Source organism: Paralichthys olivaceus, chromosome 15, assembly GCF_024713975.1.
Source record: "Paralichthys olivaceus isolate ysfri-2021 chromosome 15, ASM2471397v2, whole genome shotgun sequence".
NCBI classification, from domain to species: Eukaryota; Metazoa; Chordata; class Actinopteri; order Pleuronectiformes; family Paralichthyidae; genus Paralichthys; species Paralichthys olivaceus.
Genome location: NC_091107.1, coordinates 654,463 through 670,561, shown reverse-complemented (window position 1 = coordinate 670,561; position 16,099 = coordinate 654,463). Strand labels below are relative to the sequence as shown.

Genomic DNA, 16,099 nt, shown 5'->3' with positions numbered 1-16,099 from the left:
TGTGTGTGTGTGTACTTGTCAATGAGTGTCCTCACTAAGATAGAAACACAAACGTGTGTGTGTTATTTTGTTGGGGGGGTACGTGGGAAAAGAAACTGTAAGAATCTGTAATTTCCCATAAATAACGTTGTAGCCTCACTGCTCCACATTCACCCCCCACCAACAACCTTTCAACTCTTCTGTTCAAAGAAATCTGATTTTTATTTTTATCATTTTTATGATCAGCCATAATATTTGAACTCATCACGATGTTTAATTGTCCTGTAAAAATATCAACTGTGTCTTAAGAAACATGTGAACCAGGTTCTCCTGTGGTTCTAGAGTCAGACACCATCTCTACATTTAAAGTTAAAGTTAAAACGTTCCTCTCTGATAAAGTCTGTAGTTCTGGATCAGGTCCTGAACCATCACTTAGTTTTTGTTTGAATGAACAAAGGTGGAATAATACGATTAAAGACTTTTCTGATTTAAGGACAATGTTTTGAGTTTATTGAAGACAAACCGGTGGACACATTCACGTCAATGACTGTCAATAAAGATGGACGACATGACAGCTCAGAAAAGGGAAGCCAAAGTGTCTAGTTTGCCCCCTGGTGGCTGGCTGCAGCATAGGTCGTAAAGCTTTCCTCCCCCTGTTAGCAGATGGGACATGAACCAAACTAAAAAATGGAAGCGAGACCATGGACAAAATTGCGTGGGTTCATATTTAAACAAAACAAAGTGGAATAACTGAAGTAAAAGTAGAATCATAATTTAAAATACGTTTCAAAATAAAACTACTCTGGTTTGTCAATGGTCAGAATGACGTTATTTACTCACTGTCACAAAAATAATGAAAACTCTTTGTTCTACTTCAGAAAAGTACAACTGAACGTTACGTCTGATGTGGACATTGATCCTGACTCTGTCCTGGTTTAGTCTGAGCTGCTCAGGACCAGGTCTGTCCTTTCATGTAGCCCCCGGCCGGGTCTGACAGGAGACACTGGTTCTGTTGACCGGAGCTTCGGTCCTTGGCGTTGATGAGGAGCAGGGGAGACTGAGAGTAATGAGCAATGATGTCACTCACTGATGAAAAAGACTGGACACACACACACACACACACACACACACACACACACACACACACACACACACACACACACATTATTTCTCTGTTTAATCAAAGCTTTTTTCAGCTGCAGTTTGTCTAACGTCCACAAGATGCTGCTCAAAAATATCGCCTGTGTCTAAACCATGGATGTTGAAATAAAAACACTGTGTGTGGGTCAAACTTTTTAATATCTCCACACCAGCGACACCTAGTGGTCGGGGGCATTATGTTTTCAGGAACACCTTCAGGGAATTTCTTCAAACTTTCATCAATCAAATTTCATTGTATGGGCCGGATTCACGAATCAAACAATAATAATATAAAATGTTGAAACCTCCGAGAGAGTCCCCTGTGAGGGATCCTCCCCCAGGACGGACAGAAGTGTAACTTCGTACTCGTCAGTTTGAAACTAACACGACAGTTATCAGTCAGCTGCGAATGCTAACAGTAGCAGCTAACATCAGAGCAGATGTACACTACTCAAATGAAGGGAACACTTGATCGTCACAGAATAACAGGAAGTCAGTTTAACTTCAGTGACATCAAGAAGATGTCGTTCTACAGGTATCTGCTCCTTTGTGTGAGGAGGAGCAGGAGGAGCACTGCTCTACAAAATGATCTCCAGCAGCTTACTGGTGTGTTTCTGAGCAAACTGTCTCCATGAGGAGACGTGACGTCCACTGGTGAGACCTGAGCAGCTCCCTTCATGTTTCTGAGCAGTGTAGTCTCCTGACAGATAACGTTTCTGCTTTGTCTTGTTTCTCAGATGAATCTCAAACTTCTGCCCATGAACATAACCTCAGTTCTGTGAGTTCTCAGTAGAACGTGTGTCGTCATGTTCACCTCCTGCATTTTGAGTCCGGTCCCCAGCTGGAAGTTCTGGTTGTGCTGTCGAATCTGGATGTTGTAGACTTTGTCCTGGTAGAAGACCATCAGGGTGAATGGCTGGTTGTCCAGCTGCCGGGTGCTGTCCCTCACCAGGTACGCTCCGTCCTCCAGAGACACAGAGCATATAACTGTTTACAAGTACTAAACTATTATATGATGGTATTTTTACATGAGTCCAGTCACTACAAATACTTTAACCATCAATGTGACGATACAAATAATCCTCTTCTATCATTTTCACATTTCATTTAATGTTTATGTTTAAAGAAATCAATCTATGTTTATTTTGTTTGTTACCTTGTGGACTCGTTTCAGACTTCCCTCTGCCTGACCTCTGGTCACTTTACCCACATACCAACGAGGGTCCAGCCCCTGTAACACACACAAACGCACACACACACACACACACACAAACACACACACACACACGCGACTGAGATAACTGTGCTGAGACACAAATACAACAGCACCACCTGCTGTTAAGACATCAGAAATACAAACACTGATTCATACTCAGTTTAATAATAACACTGTAATAAGAATAATTCATTGATACAGAATAAATAAAATCTTTTACTTCTCATTTTAAGAAAAACATTCTATTAATTTATCAAACTGATTTAATTCAGTGGACACCAGTCACACACACACACACACACACACACACACACACACACACACACTAACTATACCTACATTAACACACACACTGTAAATACACAGTAATTATTGATATTTCATCGTGTATAAATTAAAAAGTACATTCCATTGACGGGGAAATTACTCATAAGGAACATCTGTGTGTGTTAATGTATGTGAGGTAACCTGTGTGTGTGTGTGTGTGTGTTAATGTATATTTAGTTACCTGTTTGTGTGATGCTGGAGCACCAAACGATCCAACGAAGCTGCCTCTGTGTTCAGCCTTTGCTGCACACACACACACACACAAACACACACACACACACAAACACACACACACACAAACAGGCACAGACGTACATTTGGGATCAGTATGAATGATTGTGTGTGCACGTGTGTGTGTGTGATTTCGTACCTGGGTGCAGTTTGTGAGGCAGAGAACCAGCTGAGTGAACACTAGGGGGCAGACTGGAAGTGAACATATGAACATATGAACATGTGAACACTGAAGATCAGACGTGTCTCTGAGTTTTATTAAAAACTTGTTCAGTTTCCTGTTGGTGTCCCCGTCCTGATGAAATGAAAGAATCATGATTTTCTTTTCCTACCTTTCTCCGTGGCGTGAGGGTGGAGCAGGAAGTCCAGGGCAGGGGGGCAGACTCTTACTTTGGAGGGGGAAGGTGTTGTGTTTAGGAGCTGGAAGAGAAAAACACAATTCAATTTGTTTGTTTGTTTGTTTGTTTGTTTATGAGATGGATTACACAAAAACTACAGAACAGATTTAAGTGAAACTCAGTGGAAGGATGAAAAAGACTTGACTTTCAGAACAGATTCGATTATATTAGATATTTTGACATGTTTTGATAATTGATGGAAAAGAAACAAAATCTAAATCAAATTTAATTTAAAAACGTAAATTTCACCTTCATCCTGTGTTTGCTGATGAGGGAGAAAAACAAAGAAATTCGATTAAAATAAAATCTTAAAATCAATAAAAATAATTGAAATGTAAAGGTGATAATAAAAGGCATAATTATAAAATAACACAGTTTTATGTGTACATGTCTATCTCTAGTGTATTCTTAAATTTCATGATTTAAAATTTAAAAATAGTAAACTTCTCATACGCATTATGTCATAGATTACCTCTTTTCTTGGATCAAACCTGTTGAACCAAACCACATGAAAATGTTATAAAAAAGGGATGAACATGAATTTCAATGAACTGGTGAAGAGCTGGTTCGTTTTGAAGGCGTGTGATGTTGACCTGGTGGGAGGTGGACGGGGGGAGGAGTTTGACCTGCTGACGGAGGAGGAGGAGGGGGCAGATGGAATGGGAGGTTTTGACCAGGAAGGAGGATCCTGCATGTTCGACTGAGGCCTGAACACAAACAGATTTATAGGTTTCTGCAAAGTTCATTAATTAAATGTTAAACTTTTTAACAATCACACAGAATAATATTTGATAAAAACTTTCACAGTCACTTAAACAATTAAACTGTGAGTGATCAAACCTCCTGACATTAATATCACATCAAAACTAACAATAATTAATTAACTCAACCTTCACTTTGATTAATGGATTAATTCATTTAGCTTGATGGAAGTTTTTACTTCCTGTTACTGTTATTAACTGTTTTTAATCACTTACTTCCAGGATGGTGCAATCGGCTGAAAGAAACAGAAATAAAATTCAAACGATAAAACACAAGGAGAAAAGCGTTACCATTTTATTTTTAAAAAAGTGACAGAGACGTTTTCAGTGTCCAGTTTTAAGACAGCGGAGTTCCTCAGGGTTCTGGTCTCAGCCCCTTTTGGTTTTTAATTCTCTATATTTGTTTGGGCTGAATTTAAAATCACATGAACATGAGTTCTGAGATGTAAAGAGCACAGTGTGAGATTATCTTACTCTGCTAAGCTACTATTGTTAAATAAAGTTTATTCAAATGAAAACTCACCCTGTCCGTTGAGTGAGGTCCTGCAAAGACGAGAGAATCATAAGTTCATTCTCAGTTCAGGTTGTTAATGTTCATGACATTTTATTTTAACAAATTTAATTTATTTCCTTTTATTATTATTAAAATATTAAAAATAAAATAAATGATTAAACAAAGACAGGAAACTTAATGCCTAGTTAATTTAATATAGTTTTTTACATTTGATGAAAACATTAAATATGTATATGATCTTGGGTTCTGTTTTACCTCGGATGGGGGACGAGTTGCTTCTTGACTCTCTTCCCGGTTTGGTGCCACGAAAGATCTGCGGAGGCCCCGGTGGAACTGAACACAACAAATCATCAGCTTTAATCGACCAATGATTAGCTCTGTCACAGTCACATGACCAAAACGTAGAGTTCAAAACCAACAGAGCACAGATCAGATCATAAATCATCCACTCATCTTGTTTAATTGAAGACTACTATTACGATTCATTCGTTAATGAAAACAAACAAACGTAGCATGAAAGTAAAGTGACTTTCTGTCATTGGGGGTGCAGGTTGCTCACATTTTCCTGATGGTCGTCCTCCACAGTGGGGGGAGAGGTCTCTTCTAGAGGATGACTCTCCCGGCTACAAACACAAACCACGTCAAACATGAAACATTTAAACATCAGAGCTGAGAGTTAAAGTGAATCTGAGTCAGACTCACCGCACGAGGAGACGGAGGAGCGAGCATCGAGACCGGGGGGCGGGCACATACTGCAGGGGGCGGGCCTTTTGACGACATGCGGTTATCCCTTTTATCTAAACGCACACACACACACACACACACACACACACACACACACTGTGACGTCACATGGTTTGTGAGCTGCTGTTCTGAAGCCCACTTTGATTTTGTGCAGCTTAGTTTTTTGAAACCAGAAGTAGCCAGCTGTCAATCACACTGAGGTATCCTATCTTTTCTAAATGTGGTTACCAATGTAATCGCCGTCTCCGATGGGCAGGGTGGGGCACAGCTTGTGAGCCAGGTCCTCTGGTGGTTCGGAGGGAGGAGGCTCGTAATCATTGGCTCCATCAGGGTCATCATTTGGGGACTCATAGTCTTCACTGCTCCCGTCCTCGTTGCCACTGTTTGGACTCTCGTAGTCATCGTCGAAATCTTCATCATCCTGAAGGAGAAGAAAACAATCAAATCAGGTTCACACAGTTGACCACATACACATCATACAACGTGTAAATCATTTTTAAATGTTAGTGAATTTATTTTCTAACAATTTTTGATAATGACAGACTCACAAACTCGTCTTCACCCCAGCCCTGAGCGTCAGCAGTGGTCTCTGCGAATAAATTTACATATTTACATTTACATATTTTCACTGGAGTCGAGACTTTAAAGACTTTTAAAGACTTTAAATCTATGAAGTGTAATGAAGATGTCCTCGGTCACACTGATGCTTCTGCGTTTAGCTGTGCTGTCATCTCCAGGCCCTGCCCCCTCACAAACACATCACTTATCACAACACTATTTGCAAATTATTAGAATTAGTTTATGAGACACACACACACACACACACACGCCTAATACAATACATAGCTAAAAGCTCATGTCAATCATAACCATCCTGTTTACTGAGCTGGTTACATAAACCACGTCAAATGTTTAATTTGAGAGTTTTGTCGTTTATTTTATTTAGGATATTATAATTTTCTGAAATTTAATTCAGATGTCAGACTGAATATTCTTAAGAACTTGCAGGATTATGCTCTAATGTCATTGTTATGTCAGGTTTTATAAAATAGTAAAAAAAATGATGGATATCATTCATCGCAATTATTTCTGGGACAATATATTGTCCAACAAAATGTGTTATTGTGACGGGCCAACCTTAATATTTTTAATAATGCACTAAGTTAGAGGTCACATATCCAAGTAAAATCTAATCAGTTCATCTGTGAGGCTAAGTGACCGTTTGTGTCAAATGTGAAAAAATTCTCTTGAGGTGTTTTTAAGATAATGTGTAAAAGGTTTGAGTTTTGAAAGGTCACCTCGACCTCTTTAACTAAATTTGCACAAAATAGCTCAAGGCGTTCTTGAAATCACGGTGCGTCAGGTCACTAGGTGTCGTCAGCACGGACACAGAAAATTTAGAAGATGAATAAAACCAGAAACTAGTTGGTTTAGCTCCTGTTGCTTTAAGGCCCATCCTGATAAAGCATGTTCTGATTGGTCAGCTGGTCCACTCGGTTGTGATTGGTCGGCTGCTTCACGTGTAGTAAAAGTTGTCATGTCAGGCTAGCAACTAAGCTAGGCTACGTATATCTACGAAAGCCAAGCTGCTATTCTGCACAAGGGTTCCTGGTGTGACCACGATGTTCTGGACGAGGAGTTCTCACCTGGTTCCTGGTATTTGGGCGTCGTTCTGTGACAAAGACAAAAACAGACGAGTCATCAGGAGGTGGAGCAACAGCAGCTTCAGATCTGTGAAGAGTCAACATACTTTCTGGAGAATAAACCTCGTCTCTCCTCCTTCCTGCTGATTTCAGTGCTGATCTTTGAGATCATCCTGAGGAGACACACACAGTCGTCACACATCTCACCCTTGTGTCAAACACTCGTCAAACACACTTGTCAGGTCGGGTGAGTCAGTACTTACGGAGCGTGTAGTTTAGGAAACTTCTGCAGGTCGTTACTGCTCAGATTCTATAAACAACATGTTTTGATCACTTCAGGAAGTTTGAGACAAGTCAACATCAGCCCTGACTCCTCTCCTCCTCCTCCTCCTCCTCCTCCTCCTCCTCCTCTCCCTCTCTGCCTCCTCCCCTCTTCTCCTCCAGCATCTCTTTCTCTCCTTCTCTGCCTCCTCCTCTCTTGTCCTCCTGCACCTCCTCCAACTCCACCTCTCCTCTCCCCCTTCACCTCCTCCTCCCATTCTCTCATCTCATTCACCTCACCCTCTCCTCTCCTCCTGCAACTCATCCTCCTCTTCCTCCCTCTCTGAGGTGTTCGTTGTGTGTTTTTTGTGAACTCACCACAAACCTGGAGCCGTTGATTGAATTCTTCATCACAGTTTTATCACATCCAGACAGATTCATCTGAAGAGACACACATGTAAATCTTCACCCATTTGTCTGTCTCCTCTCTTCCTCATTTCCTTTCTTTACTGTCTACTCTCCCTCCTGTTGTAGAAGTTGGTTTCTTTTTTGTAGTAGTTTGTGTCTTTGTTGACGTAGTTGGTGTCTTTTTTTGTAGTAGTTGGTGTCTTTGTTGTCGTAGCTGGTGTCTTTGTTGTCATAGTTTGTGTCTTTGTTGTAGTTGGTGTCTTTGTTGTCGTAGTTGGTGTCTTTGTTGTAGTAGTTTATGTCTTTATTGTAGTAGTTGGTGTCTTTGTTGTCGTAGTTGGTGTCTTTGTTGTAGTAGTTTGTGTCTTTGTTTTAGTAGTTGGTGTCTTTGTTGTAGTAGTTGGTGTCTTTGTTGTCGTAGCCGGTGTCTTTGTTGTAGTAGTTGGTGTCTTTGTTGTCGTAGTTTGTGTCTTTGTTGTCGTAGTTGGTGTCTTTGTTGTAGTAGTTGGTGTCTTTGTTGTCGTAGTTTGTGTCTTTGTTGTTGTAGTTGGTGTCTTTGTTGTAGTAGTTTGTGTCTTTGTTGTCATAGTTTGTCTTTGTTGTAGTAGTTGGTGTCTTTGTTGTAGTAGTTGGTGTCTTTGTTGTAGTAGTTGGTGTCTTTGTTGTCGTAGTTTGTGTCTTTGTTGTCGTAGTTGGTGTCTTTGTTTTAGTAGTTGGTGTCTTTGTTGTCAGAGTTGGTGTCTTTGTTGTCGTAGCTGGTGTCTTTGTCGTAGAAGTTGGTGTCTTTGTTGTCGTAGGTTGTGTCTTTGTTGTCGTAGTTGGTGTCTTTGTTGTCGTAGTTTGTGTCTTTGTTGTAGTAGTTGGTGTCTTTGTTGTCGTAGTTGGTGTCTTTGTTGTAGTAGTTGGTGTCTTTGTTGTAGTAGTTGGTGTCTTTGTTGTAGTAGTTTGTCTTTGTTGTAGTAGTTGGTGTCTTTATTGTAGTAGTTGGTGTCTTTGTTGTCGTAGTTTGTGTCTTTATTGTAGTAGTTGGTGTCTTTGTTGTAGTAGTTGGTGTCTTTGTTGTAGTAGTTTATGTCTTTATTGTAGTAGTTGGTGTCTTTGTTGTCGTAGTTGGTGTCTTTGTTGTAGTAGTTTGTGTCTTTGTTGTAGTAGTTGGTGTCTTTGTTGTAGTAGTTGGTGTCTTTGTTGTCGTAGCTGGTGTCTTTGTTGTAGTAGTTGGTGTCTTTGTTGTCGTAGTTTGTGTCTTTGTTGTCGTAGTTGGTGTCTTTGTTGTAGTAGTTGGTGTCTTTGTTGTCGTAGTTTGTGTCTTTGTTGTCGTAGTTGGTGTCTTTGTTGTAGTAGTTTGTGTCTTTGTTGTCATAGTTTGTCTTTGTTGTCGTAGTTGGTGTCTTTGTTGTAGTAGTTGGTGTCTTTGTTGTAGTAGTTGGTGTCTTTGTTGTCGTAGTTGGTGTCTTTGTTGTCGTAGTTGGTGTCTTTGTTTTAGTAGTTGGTGTCTTTGTTGTCAGAGTTGGTGTCTTTGTTGTCGTAGCTGGTGTCTTTGTCGTAGAAGTTGGTGTCTTTGTTGTCGTAGGTTGTGTCTTTGTTGTCGTAGTTGGTGTCTTTGTTGTCGTAGGTTGTGTCTTTGTTGTAGTAGTTGGTGTCTTTGTTGTCGTAGTTGGTGTCTTTGTTGTCGTAGCTGGTGTCTTTGTTGTAGTAGTTGGTGTCTTTGTTGTCGTAGTTGGTGTCTTTGTTGTAGTAGTTGGTGTCTTTGTTGTTGTAGTTTGTCTTTGTTGTAGTAGTTGGTGTCTTTGTTGTAGTAGTTGGTGTCTTTGTTGTCGTAGTTGGTGTCTTTGTTGTCGTAGTTTGTGTCTTTGTTGTAGTAGTTGGTGTCTTTGTTGTCGTAGTTGGTGTCTTTGTTATAGTAGTTGGTGTCTTTGTTGTCGTAGTTGGTGTCTTTGTTGTCGTAGCTGGTGTCTTTGTTGTAGTAGTTGGTGTCTTTGTTGTCGTAGTTGGTGTCTTTGTTGTAGTAGTTTGTGTCTTTGTTGTCATAGTTTGTCTTTGTTGTAGTAGTTGGTGTCTTTGTTGTAGTAGTTGGTGTCTTTGTTGTCGTAGTTGGTGTCTTTGTTGTCGTAGTTTGTGTCTTTGTTGTAGTAGTTGGTGTCTTTGTTGTCGTAGGTTGTGTCTTTGTTGTCGTAGTTGGTGTCTTTGTTGTCGTAGTTTGTGTCTTTGTTGTAGTAGTTGGTGTCTTTGTTGTCGTAGTTGGTGTCTTTGTTGTCGTAGCTGGTGTCTTTGTTGTAGTAGTTGGTGTCTTTGTTGTCGTAGTTGGTGTCTTTGTTGTAGTAGTTGGTGTCTTTGTTGTTGTAGTTTGTGTCTTTGTTGTAGTAGTTTGTGTCTTTGTTGTCATAGTTTGTCTTTGTTGTAGTAGTTGGTGTCTTTGTTGTAGTAGTTGGTGTCTTTGTTGTCGTAGTTTGTGTCTTTGTTGTCGTAGCTGGTGTCTTTGTTGTAGTAGTTGGTGTCTTTGTTGTCGTAGTTTGTGTCTTTGTTGTAGTAGTTGGTGTCTTTGTTGTTGTAGTTTGTGTCTTTGTTGTAGTAGTTTGTGTCTTTGTTGTCATAGTTTGTCTTTGTTGTAGTAGTTGGTGTCTTTGTTATAGTAGTTGGTGTCTTTGTTGTCATAGTTGGTGTCTTTGTTGTCGTAGTTGGTGTCTTTGTTGTCGTAGTTGGTGTCTTTGTTGTCGTAGTTGGGTAGTAGTTTGTGTCTTTGTTGTAGTAGTTGGTGTCTCTGTTATAGTAGTTGGTGTCTTTGTTGTCATAGTTGGTGTCTTTGTTGTCGTAGTTGGTGTCTTTGTTGTCATAGCTGGTGTCTTTGTTGTAGTAGTTGGTGTCATTGTTGTCGTAGTTTGTGTCTTTGTTGTAGTAGTTGGTGTCTTTGTTGTTGCAGTTTGTGTCTTTGTTGTAGTAGTTTGTGTCTTTGTTGTCATAGTTTGTCTTTGTTGTAGTAGTTGGTGTCTTTGTTGTAGTAGTTGGTGTCTTTGTTGTCGTAGTTTGTGTCTTTGTTGTCGTAGTTGGGTAGTAGTTTGTGTCTTTGTTGTCGTAGTTGGTGTCTTTGTTATAGTAGTTGGTGTCTTTGTTGTCATAGTTGGTGTCTTTGTTGTCGTAGTTGGTGTCTTTGTTGTAGTAGTTGGTGTCTTTGTTGTCGTAGTTTGTGTCTTTGTTGTCGTAGTTGGGTAGTAGTTTGTGTCTTTGTTGTCGTAGTTGGTGTCTTTGTTATAGTAGTTGGTGTCTTTGTTGTCGTAGTTGGTGTCTTTGTTATAGTAGTTGGTGTCTTTGTTGTCATAGTTGGTGTCTTTGTTGTAGTAGTTGGTGTCTTTGTTGTAGTAGTTGGTGTCTTTGTTGTCGTAGTTTGTGTCTTTGTTGTCGTAGTTGGGTAGTAGTTTGTGTCTTTGTTGTCGTAGTTGGTGTCTTTGTTATAGTAGTTGGTGTCTTTGTTGTCATAGTTGGTGTCTTTGTTGTCGTAGTTGGTGTCTTTGTTGTAGTAGTTTGTGTCTTTGTTGTAGTAGTTGGTGTCTTTGTTGTAGTAGTTTGTGTCTTTGTTGTAGTAGTTTGTGTCTTTGTTGTAGTAGTTGGTGTCTTTGTTGTAGTAGTTTGTGTCTTTGTTGTAGTAGTTGGTGTCTTTGTTGTCGTAGTTGGTGTCTTTGTTGTAGTAGTTTGTGTCTTTGTTGTCATAGTTTGTCTTTGTTGTAGTAGTTGGTGTCTTTGTTGTCGTAGTTTGTGTCTTTGTTGTCGTAGTTGGGTAGTAGTTTGTGTCTTTGTTGTCGTAGTTGGTGTCTTTGTTGCAGTAGTTGGTATCTTTGTTGTAGTAGTTTGTGTCTTTGTTGTCGTAGTTGGTGTCTTTGTTGTCATAGTTTGTGTCTTTGTTGTAGTAGTTTGTGTCTTTGTCGTCTCATGAACAGTCTCTCTGGGTTCTGTTCCAGGTTCTTGTATTTTGTTCATGAATATTCAATGACACTAAAAATCAATCAGCTTCTGTGTCTGAGGAGCAGGCAGAGGCCCCGCCCCTGACGTTAAACTGACAGGTGGCGGTTAAAGGTGACGACTTGAAGTTGAAGTTCAATGTTGAATACGAAGTCACGTGACTGCAGAGAGAGAGGGTGTGTGTGTGGAGGTGTCTCACCCTCTTCATGAAGTCTGCCAGCTGCTGTGGGCTCCACCCCATCACCTCTGATTTGGACGGGACCCTGTCTGAGCTCATCCTGCGTCCTCCTGTCGTCCCCTCAAAGTTGCAGCGTCCGCCCGGCTGACGTCAAATCAGAGACAGTGTCTCAGCCTCCGTCTCTTACAGGGTTGATCTTCCTGCTCGTACACAGACGACCTCGATCTTCTTCTTCCTGTGAATCCAAACGAGTCACTAAGCTAAACGAAGGTCTGACTGTGTTTTACTTCCTCCCGTCACCTCAACACTTTCTGACTCGAGTCTCTAAACGCGAAGAAACCAGAGGAAAGAAAGTGACGCGATAACCTTCAACCAAAATGGCTTCCTTCTTTCTTTCTCTCTCCTCCTCTCTTCTGTCTCTCTCTTTCTTCTCGTCTCTTGGAGGAAGTGAGTGTGCAGGGGGGGGTCTGACCACAGAGCGGAACAGACGAGAAGCTTGAGCTGACTCTGGATCAGTATCGAGCTCAGACTCGTCTCTGCTTCATCGCTCACCAGAGTCTGAAACTAAAAATGGAAAAGTAAAAACATTAAACTGGACTTTCAACCCCCTCCCATTTTTGCATGAATGACAATTTTAACACACATTTCATTTAGCACCAGAAGTGAAGCAGTGTGGAATTATGGGAGTTGAAGTCTTCACAGCAGTCAGCTTCTCATTAGGATTGGCTCCGTGTTGATGGTTCATGTTAAAAATCTGTTTCCCTGACGCTGTTCAGCTGAGATGCTAGCTTAGCTTAGCATAAAGACTAAACGAGGAAACTGTTCTGCATCCACAAGAAATGACTGAGATGTTCGATTGTGTGTGTGTGTGTGTGTGTGTCTGTGTGTGTGGGTGGGGGGGTGTGGGGGGGCATGTATGAATATATGAATCAGGTTTAGGTTAGAGTTGGAGTCAGACATTTAGTTTGGATGGTTCGGGTTAGAGTTAGAGTAAGGGGCTGAGCAATGTATTCTGTCAATGAGTGTCGTCCCTAAGATAGAAGTACAGACGTGTGTCTGAGCTGCTGCCTCAGTTATTTTAACTTGTCTTTTTTTAACTTTCATCAACTTCCTGTCAGCATCAGTGAAACACAAATACAACCAGACACACCTAGTAACACAGAGACGTGCATTCTGGGAGTTCATTGTTAATCATGAAAAACTCTGGCAACATCATGATAATGTTTTACTTCTAATAAAGTGGAAACTTAATAAACATTAAACAAATGATTTGTTTCTCTGCATTTAAATTCAATGTCTTTATGAGAGACGACTCAGATCAACACGTGGCCACAAGTCTGTGGACAACTTCTCTTTGTGTTTGTGGTTTTCCAAATTCAAATCTTAAACCTCTTGAGTTGCACCAACTCATTTTCAAGAGACACGGCGGGGCAGCCACCTTCGCCTCCAGACAAAGTCCAAGTACTTGTTTTACATTAACATTACATGTATTAGAAAAACTAATATGTTGATAATGGAATTAATTGTGTTTAAATGAATACACAGAGCGGCTGATAAACATGAGAAAACCAATCAACTGGAAACAAAAAAATAGTTTATTTTATATAATAAAAACAAAATAAAATGAGTGAAGCTGTTTGAGCTTTTCTTTGTTGTCATGAAGAATCTTTGTTTCTGTCAAACTTTATTTTGATGTCAAGCAAAAATGAGGAAAAGCTGACAAAAAAATTGAATTCGTTTTTTTCTGCAGGAACTTGAACGCGTCCGTCCATCGTTTCTCTGACGACTTTTCGCTCGGCAGCTTCATCGCAGGCGTCAACGATCGTTTACTTGTGTCTCTGACAGGAAGCTGCAGGAGTAGGCGTCATCACAACAGAGTGACGGATAAAACTACCAAAATAAAAGCCAGGACTCGTCTGTCCTGAGTTTACAGTCTGGTTGTGGTCTCTAACACCGTGTTGTCTCATGTCGTGGAGCATCAGTGACTCTTCTTGGACGAGCCAAAGCCTGAGAAACCCATGACTGCCGCCATCTCATCGTCCTCCTCGAAGTCCACGTCATCCTCTGCCCGTCGCTTCCTCTCCTTCTGCTTCTCCTTTTTGTAGGCCTTTGCCTTCTCCTCCTGACAACACACACACACTTAGATATTATATATAGCAGACTATAGTCAGACATTGAAGTAATATATTCAGCCCATTGATTTAATGTATGTACTTTAATTTACAATGATAAAATAAATATTTTTATTTGCCTTTACAGTCACAAAGCTCTAGTTTGAGTGAAAGTGAAATGAAAAGTTTCCACAACAGAAACTGATGGGTTACATGTCACAGCAGGAATTAACAAAGGCCGTCAAACAAACCACGTCCTCACCTCCTCCCGCAGCTCCTTCATGCGCTCCTCGAAATCATACTCCTTCTGCTTCTCCTCCAGCTTCTTCTTGTTCACCTCGAAACGTTTCTTCACCTGATCCAAAGACGAACGCTCCACACGCATCGACATGCCAAGGTTCCTCTGGTCTGCACGCACACGCACACACACACACACACACACACACACACACACAGTGACCATCCTGACACTTACAAATACATTTGGGCTTCACCCCCGCACTAAAATGTCTTGGACGACCTCTGACTCTTAGTTTTCCTGATGTGAACTCACGTTTCTTTCCATTGATGTGATCCAAGAAGTTGATGGAGTCTTTGACGACACAGTCACAGACGTTACAGTAATAACTGCAAGAGAAGAAGTGAGATGTCCAGTCAGAGCAAGGCCGCAAACGGGAAAAAATACAAATGTGAGAAAAGTATAATGAAATGATCGATCAGTTAATTAATAAGATTCAAAGACATGAAAACAAATGACTTTTCCAGGTTCATGGTGAAACTCTTACCCGCCCATCTCCGCCTGAGGAGTGGTCTTAGTGATGACAATGGTCTTTCCCAGTTTAGACTCCAGATCCACTTTGTAGTCCCTGTGACGCAGGAGTTCCCGTTTGACCGGCGGAGCAATTTTCCCATCTCTCCTCTCCCTGTCTCTCTCCTCCGCCAGTCGTTTCTGAGCGAGGTTTTCATACTCGTCCTTGTCCCACTTCCGACGGAAGTCGTTCTTATTGGACTGAAGAGGAAGATGAAGAAAGTCAACAGTCAGACTTCAAGACTTTATTTGTCACGTGCACAACTTTCACACAAAGCAGTCACTGGTAATGAACTTGTTGGGTCACAGGTTCCCTCTAACCATGCTGAGAGATTTATAAAGAATACCACACGAGCAAAGTACAATAGAATATGAAAACTAAAATGAATATATAAAATAAAAGAATAAAATATACAACTGAAAAAATATATAGAGTTAAGTCGATACATATAAAATAGAATGTAAGTGGTATTTTAAGTGGTAATGCAGGAAATACAAGTACTTTTAGTTTTACTTTAAGTAGTTTTACTTCCAACCAGCAGAGAGTTAAACATTGAATCTGTCAAATAACGTGACATTATGTTTGGCTCCATATATTTTCACTGGCTTTTAGTCACGTGTTTGTCAATTTTAACATTTCGTACTTTAATTCTGAAGGAGGCCGGAAGTCTCATTGTTTTGGTAGCTAGTGGAGGTGATGCTAACATGTAGCAGTTCACTGTGTTAGCATGCTAACGCTCGTTAGCAGTTAGCTGCGGCGGCGCGAGCCTCTGAAACTGTGATAAATACGTCAGACGGTTCCGATGTGTGACGTCATCGGTGCAGACAAACATGAACACATGTCATAAAAACCACAGTGTCGTCACATTCACGTTTTTTATCCTTTGAACGGTAAAAACCAGCTCAACCAAAACCTTACCCCACTGCCAGACGCCATTTTGTTCCCTCGGTGACACAAAACACAACAGCAACGGAAGTCGGTTTAAAGGAGCAAGAGCTCCACCTGCAGGAGTGGAGACACAGGACAGCCCTGCAGGGCGGAGGAGAACGAACCCTCTCATTGTTTCAATGTTATTTGATTCTGTCGTTGCTCGTGTTTTATTGTTTTATTCTCATTCTTTGTGTCTGCGGTTGGTTTTTCTCTTGTAAATCTCTCTGTTGTTCAGAAAAGTATTATATAAATACATTTAGAAGTTAAAGTAATGTATCTAATATTTTAATTTCTGTATTTTATTAGTAGTAATATGTACCAATATAATATTTCTTTTTAGTTCATTAGTACTAATTTGTACCTGTGTGATATTTCGGTTTTTATAGTACTAATATGTGATTGTATGATGTGTTTGTTTTATTCGCAATAATATTTGGCTATAAACTTTATTAGCAGTGATATGTTTCTCTGTGTTTTTTTATGTACCTGAATATTAAG

The 16,099-nt window shown here is 40.4% G+C and overlaps 2 protein-coding genes across 3 annotated transcripts; both read right to left on the bottom strand.

Annotated features, from left to right (window-relative positions):
- Positions 1-458: 458 nt before the first annotated feature.
- On the bottom strand, positions 459-12,345 carry lcp2a (lymphocyte cytosolic protein 2a). The gene is made up of 21 exons (XM_069539439.1): positions 11,773-12,345; positions 7,593-7,655; positions 7,217-7,263; positions 7,061-7,126; positions 6,957-6,982; positions 5,859-5,899; positions 5,539-5,731; positions 5,269-5,363; positions 5,126-5,189; positions 4,822-4,899; positions 4,576-4,595; positions 4,269-4,288; positions 3,885-3,998; positions 3,764-3,782; positions 3,541-3,556; positions 3,226-3,313; positions 3,033-3,085; positions 2,844-2,905; positions 2,276-2,350; positions 1,934-2,083; positions 459-1,078 (listed from the first exon to the last, which is right to left on the bottom strand). Exons 1-21 carry the CDS (start codon positions 11,848-11,850, stop codon positions 929-931), a joined length of 1,518 nt encoding a protein of 505 aa, XP_069395540.1. The 5' UTR covers positions 11,851-12,345; the 3' UTR covers positions 459-928.
- A 983-nt stretch (positions 12,346-13,328) lies between these two features.
- On the bottom strand, positions 13,329-15,727 carry zmat2 (zinc finger, matrin-type 2). Of its 2 annotated transcripts, none has more exons than XM_069539440.1 (5): positions 15,590-15,727; positions 14,648-14,871; positions 14,416-14,489; positions 14,125-14,270; positions 13,329-13,890 (listed from the first exon to the last, which is right to left on the bottom strand). In XM_069539440.1, exons 1-5 carry the CDS (start codon positions 15,605-15,607, stop codon positions 13,699-13,701), a joined length of 654 nt encoding a protein of 217 aa, XP_069395541.1. In that variant the 5' UTR covers positions 15,608-15,727; the 3' UTR covers positions 13,329-13,698. The 2 variants fall into 2 exon arrangements, with proteins under 2 accessions (XP_069395541.1, XP_069395542.1); XM_069539441.1 differs by having other exon boundaries at positions 13,329-13,873.
- Between the last annotated feature and the right edge of the window lie 372 nt (positions 15,728-16,099).

Coding starts and splice junctions, on each gene's coding strand:
- lcp2a (XM_069539439.1), bottom strand. CDS start 11,850: ATGAGCTCAGACAGGGTCCCGTCCAAATCAGAGGTGATGGGGTGGAGC. Junction 3,086..3,225: donor CCCTCACGCCACGGAGAAAG/GTAGGAAAAGAA, acceptor GTTCACTTCCAG/TCTGCCCCCTAGTGTTCACT. Junction 2,906..3,032: donor GCCTCACAAACTGCACCCAG/GTACGAAATCAC, acceptor GTGTGTGTGCAG/CAAAGGCTGAACACAGAGGC.
- zmat2 (XM_069539440.1), bottom strand. Junction 14,490..14,647: donor CCTCAGGCGGAGATGGGCGG/GTAAGAGTTTCA, acceptor CTTCTCTTGCAG/TTATTACTGTAACGTCTGTG. Junction 13,891..14,124: donor TGAAGGAGCTGCGGGAGGAG/GTGAGGACGTGG, acceptor ATAATATCTAAG/TGTGTGTGTGTTGTCAGGAG.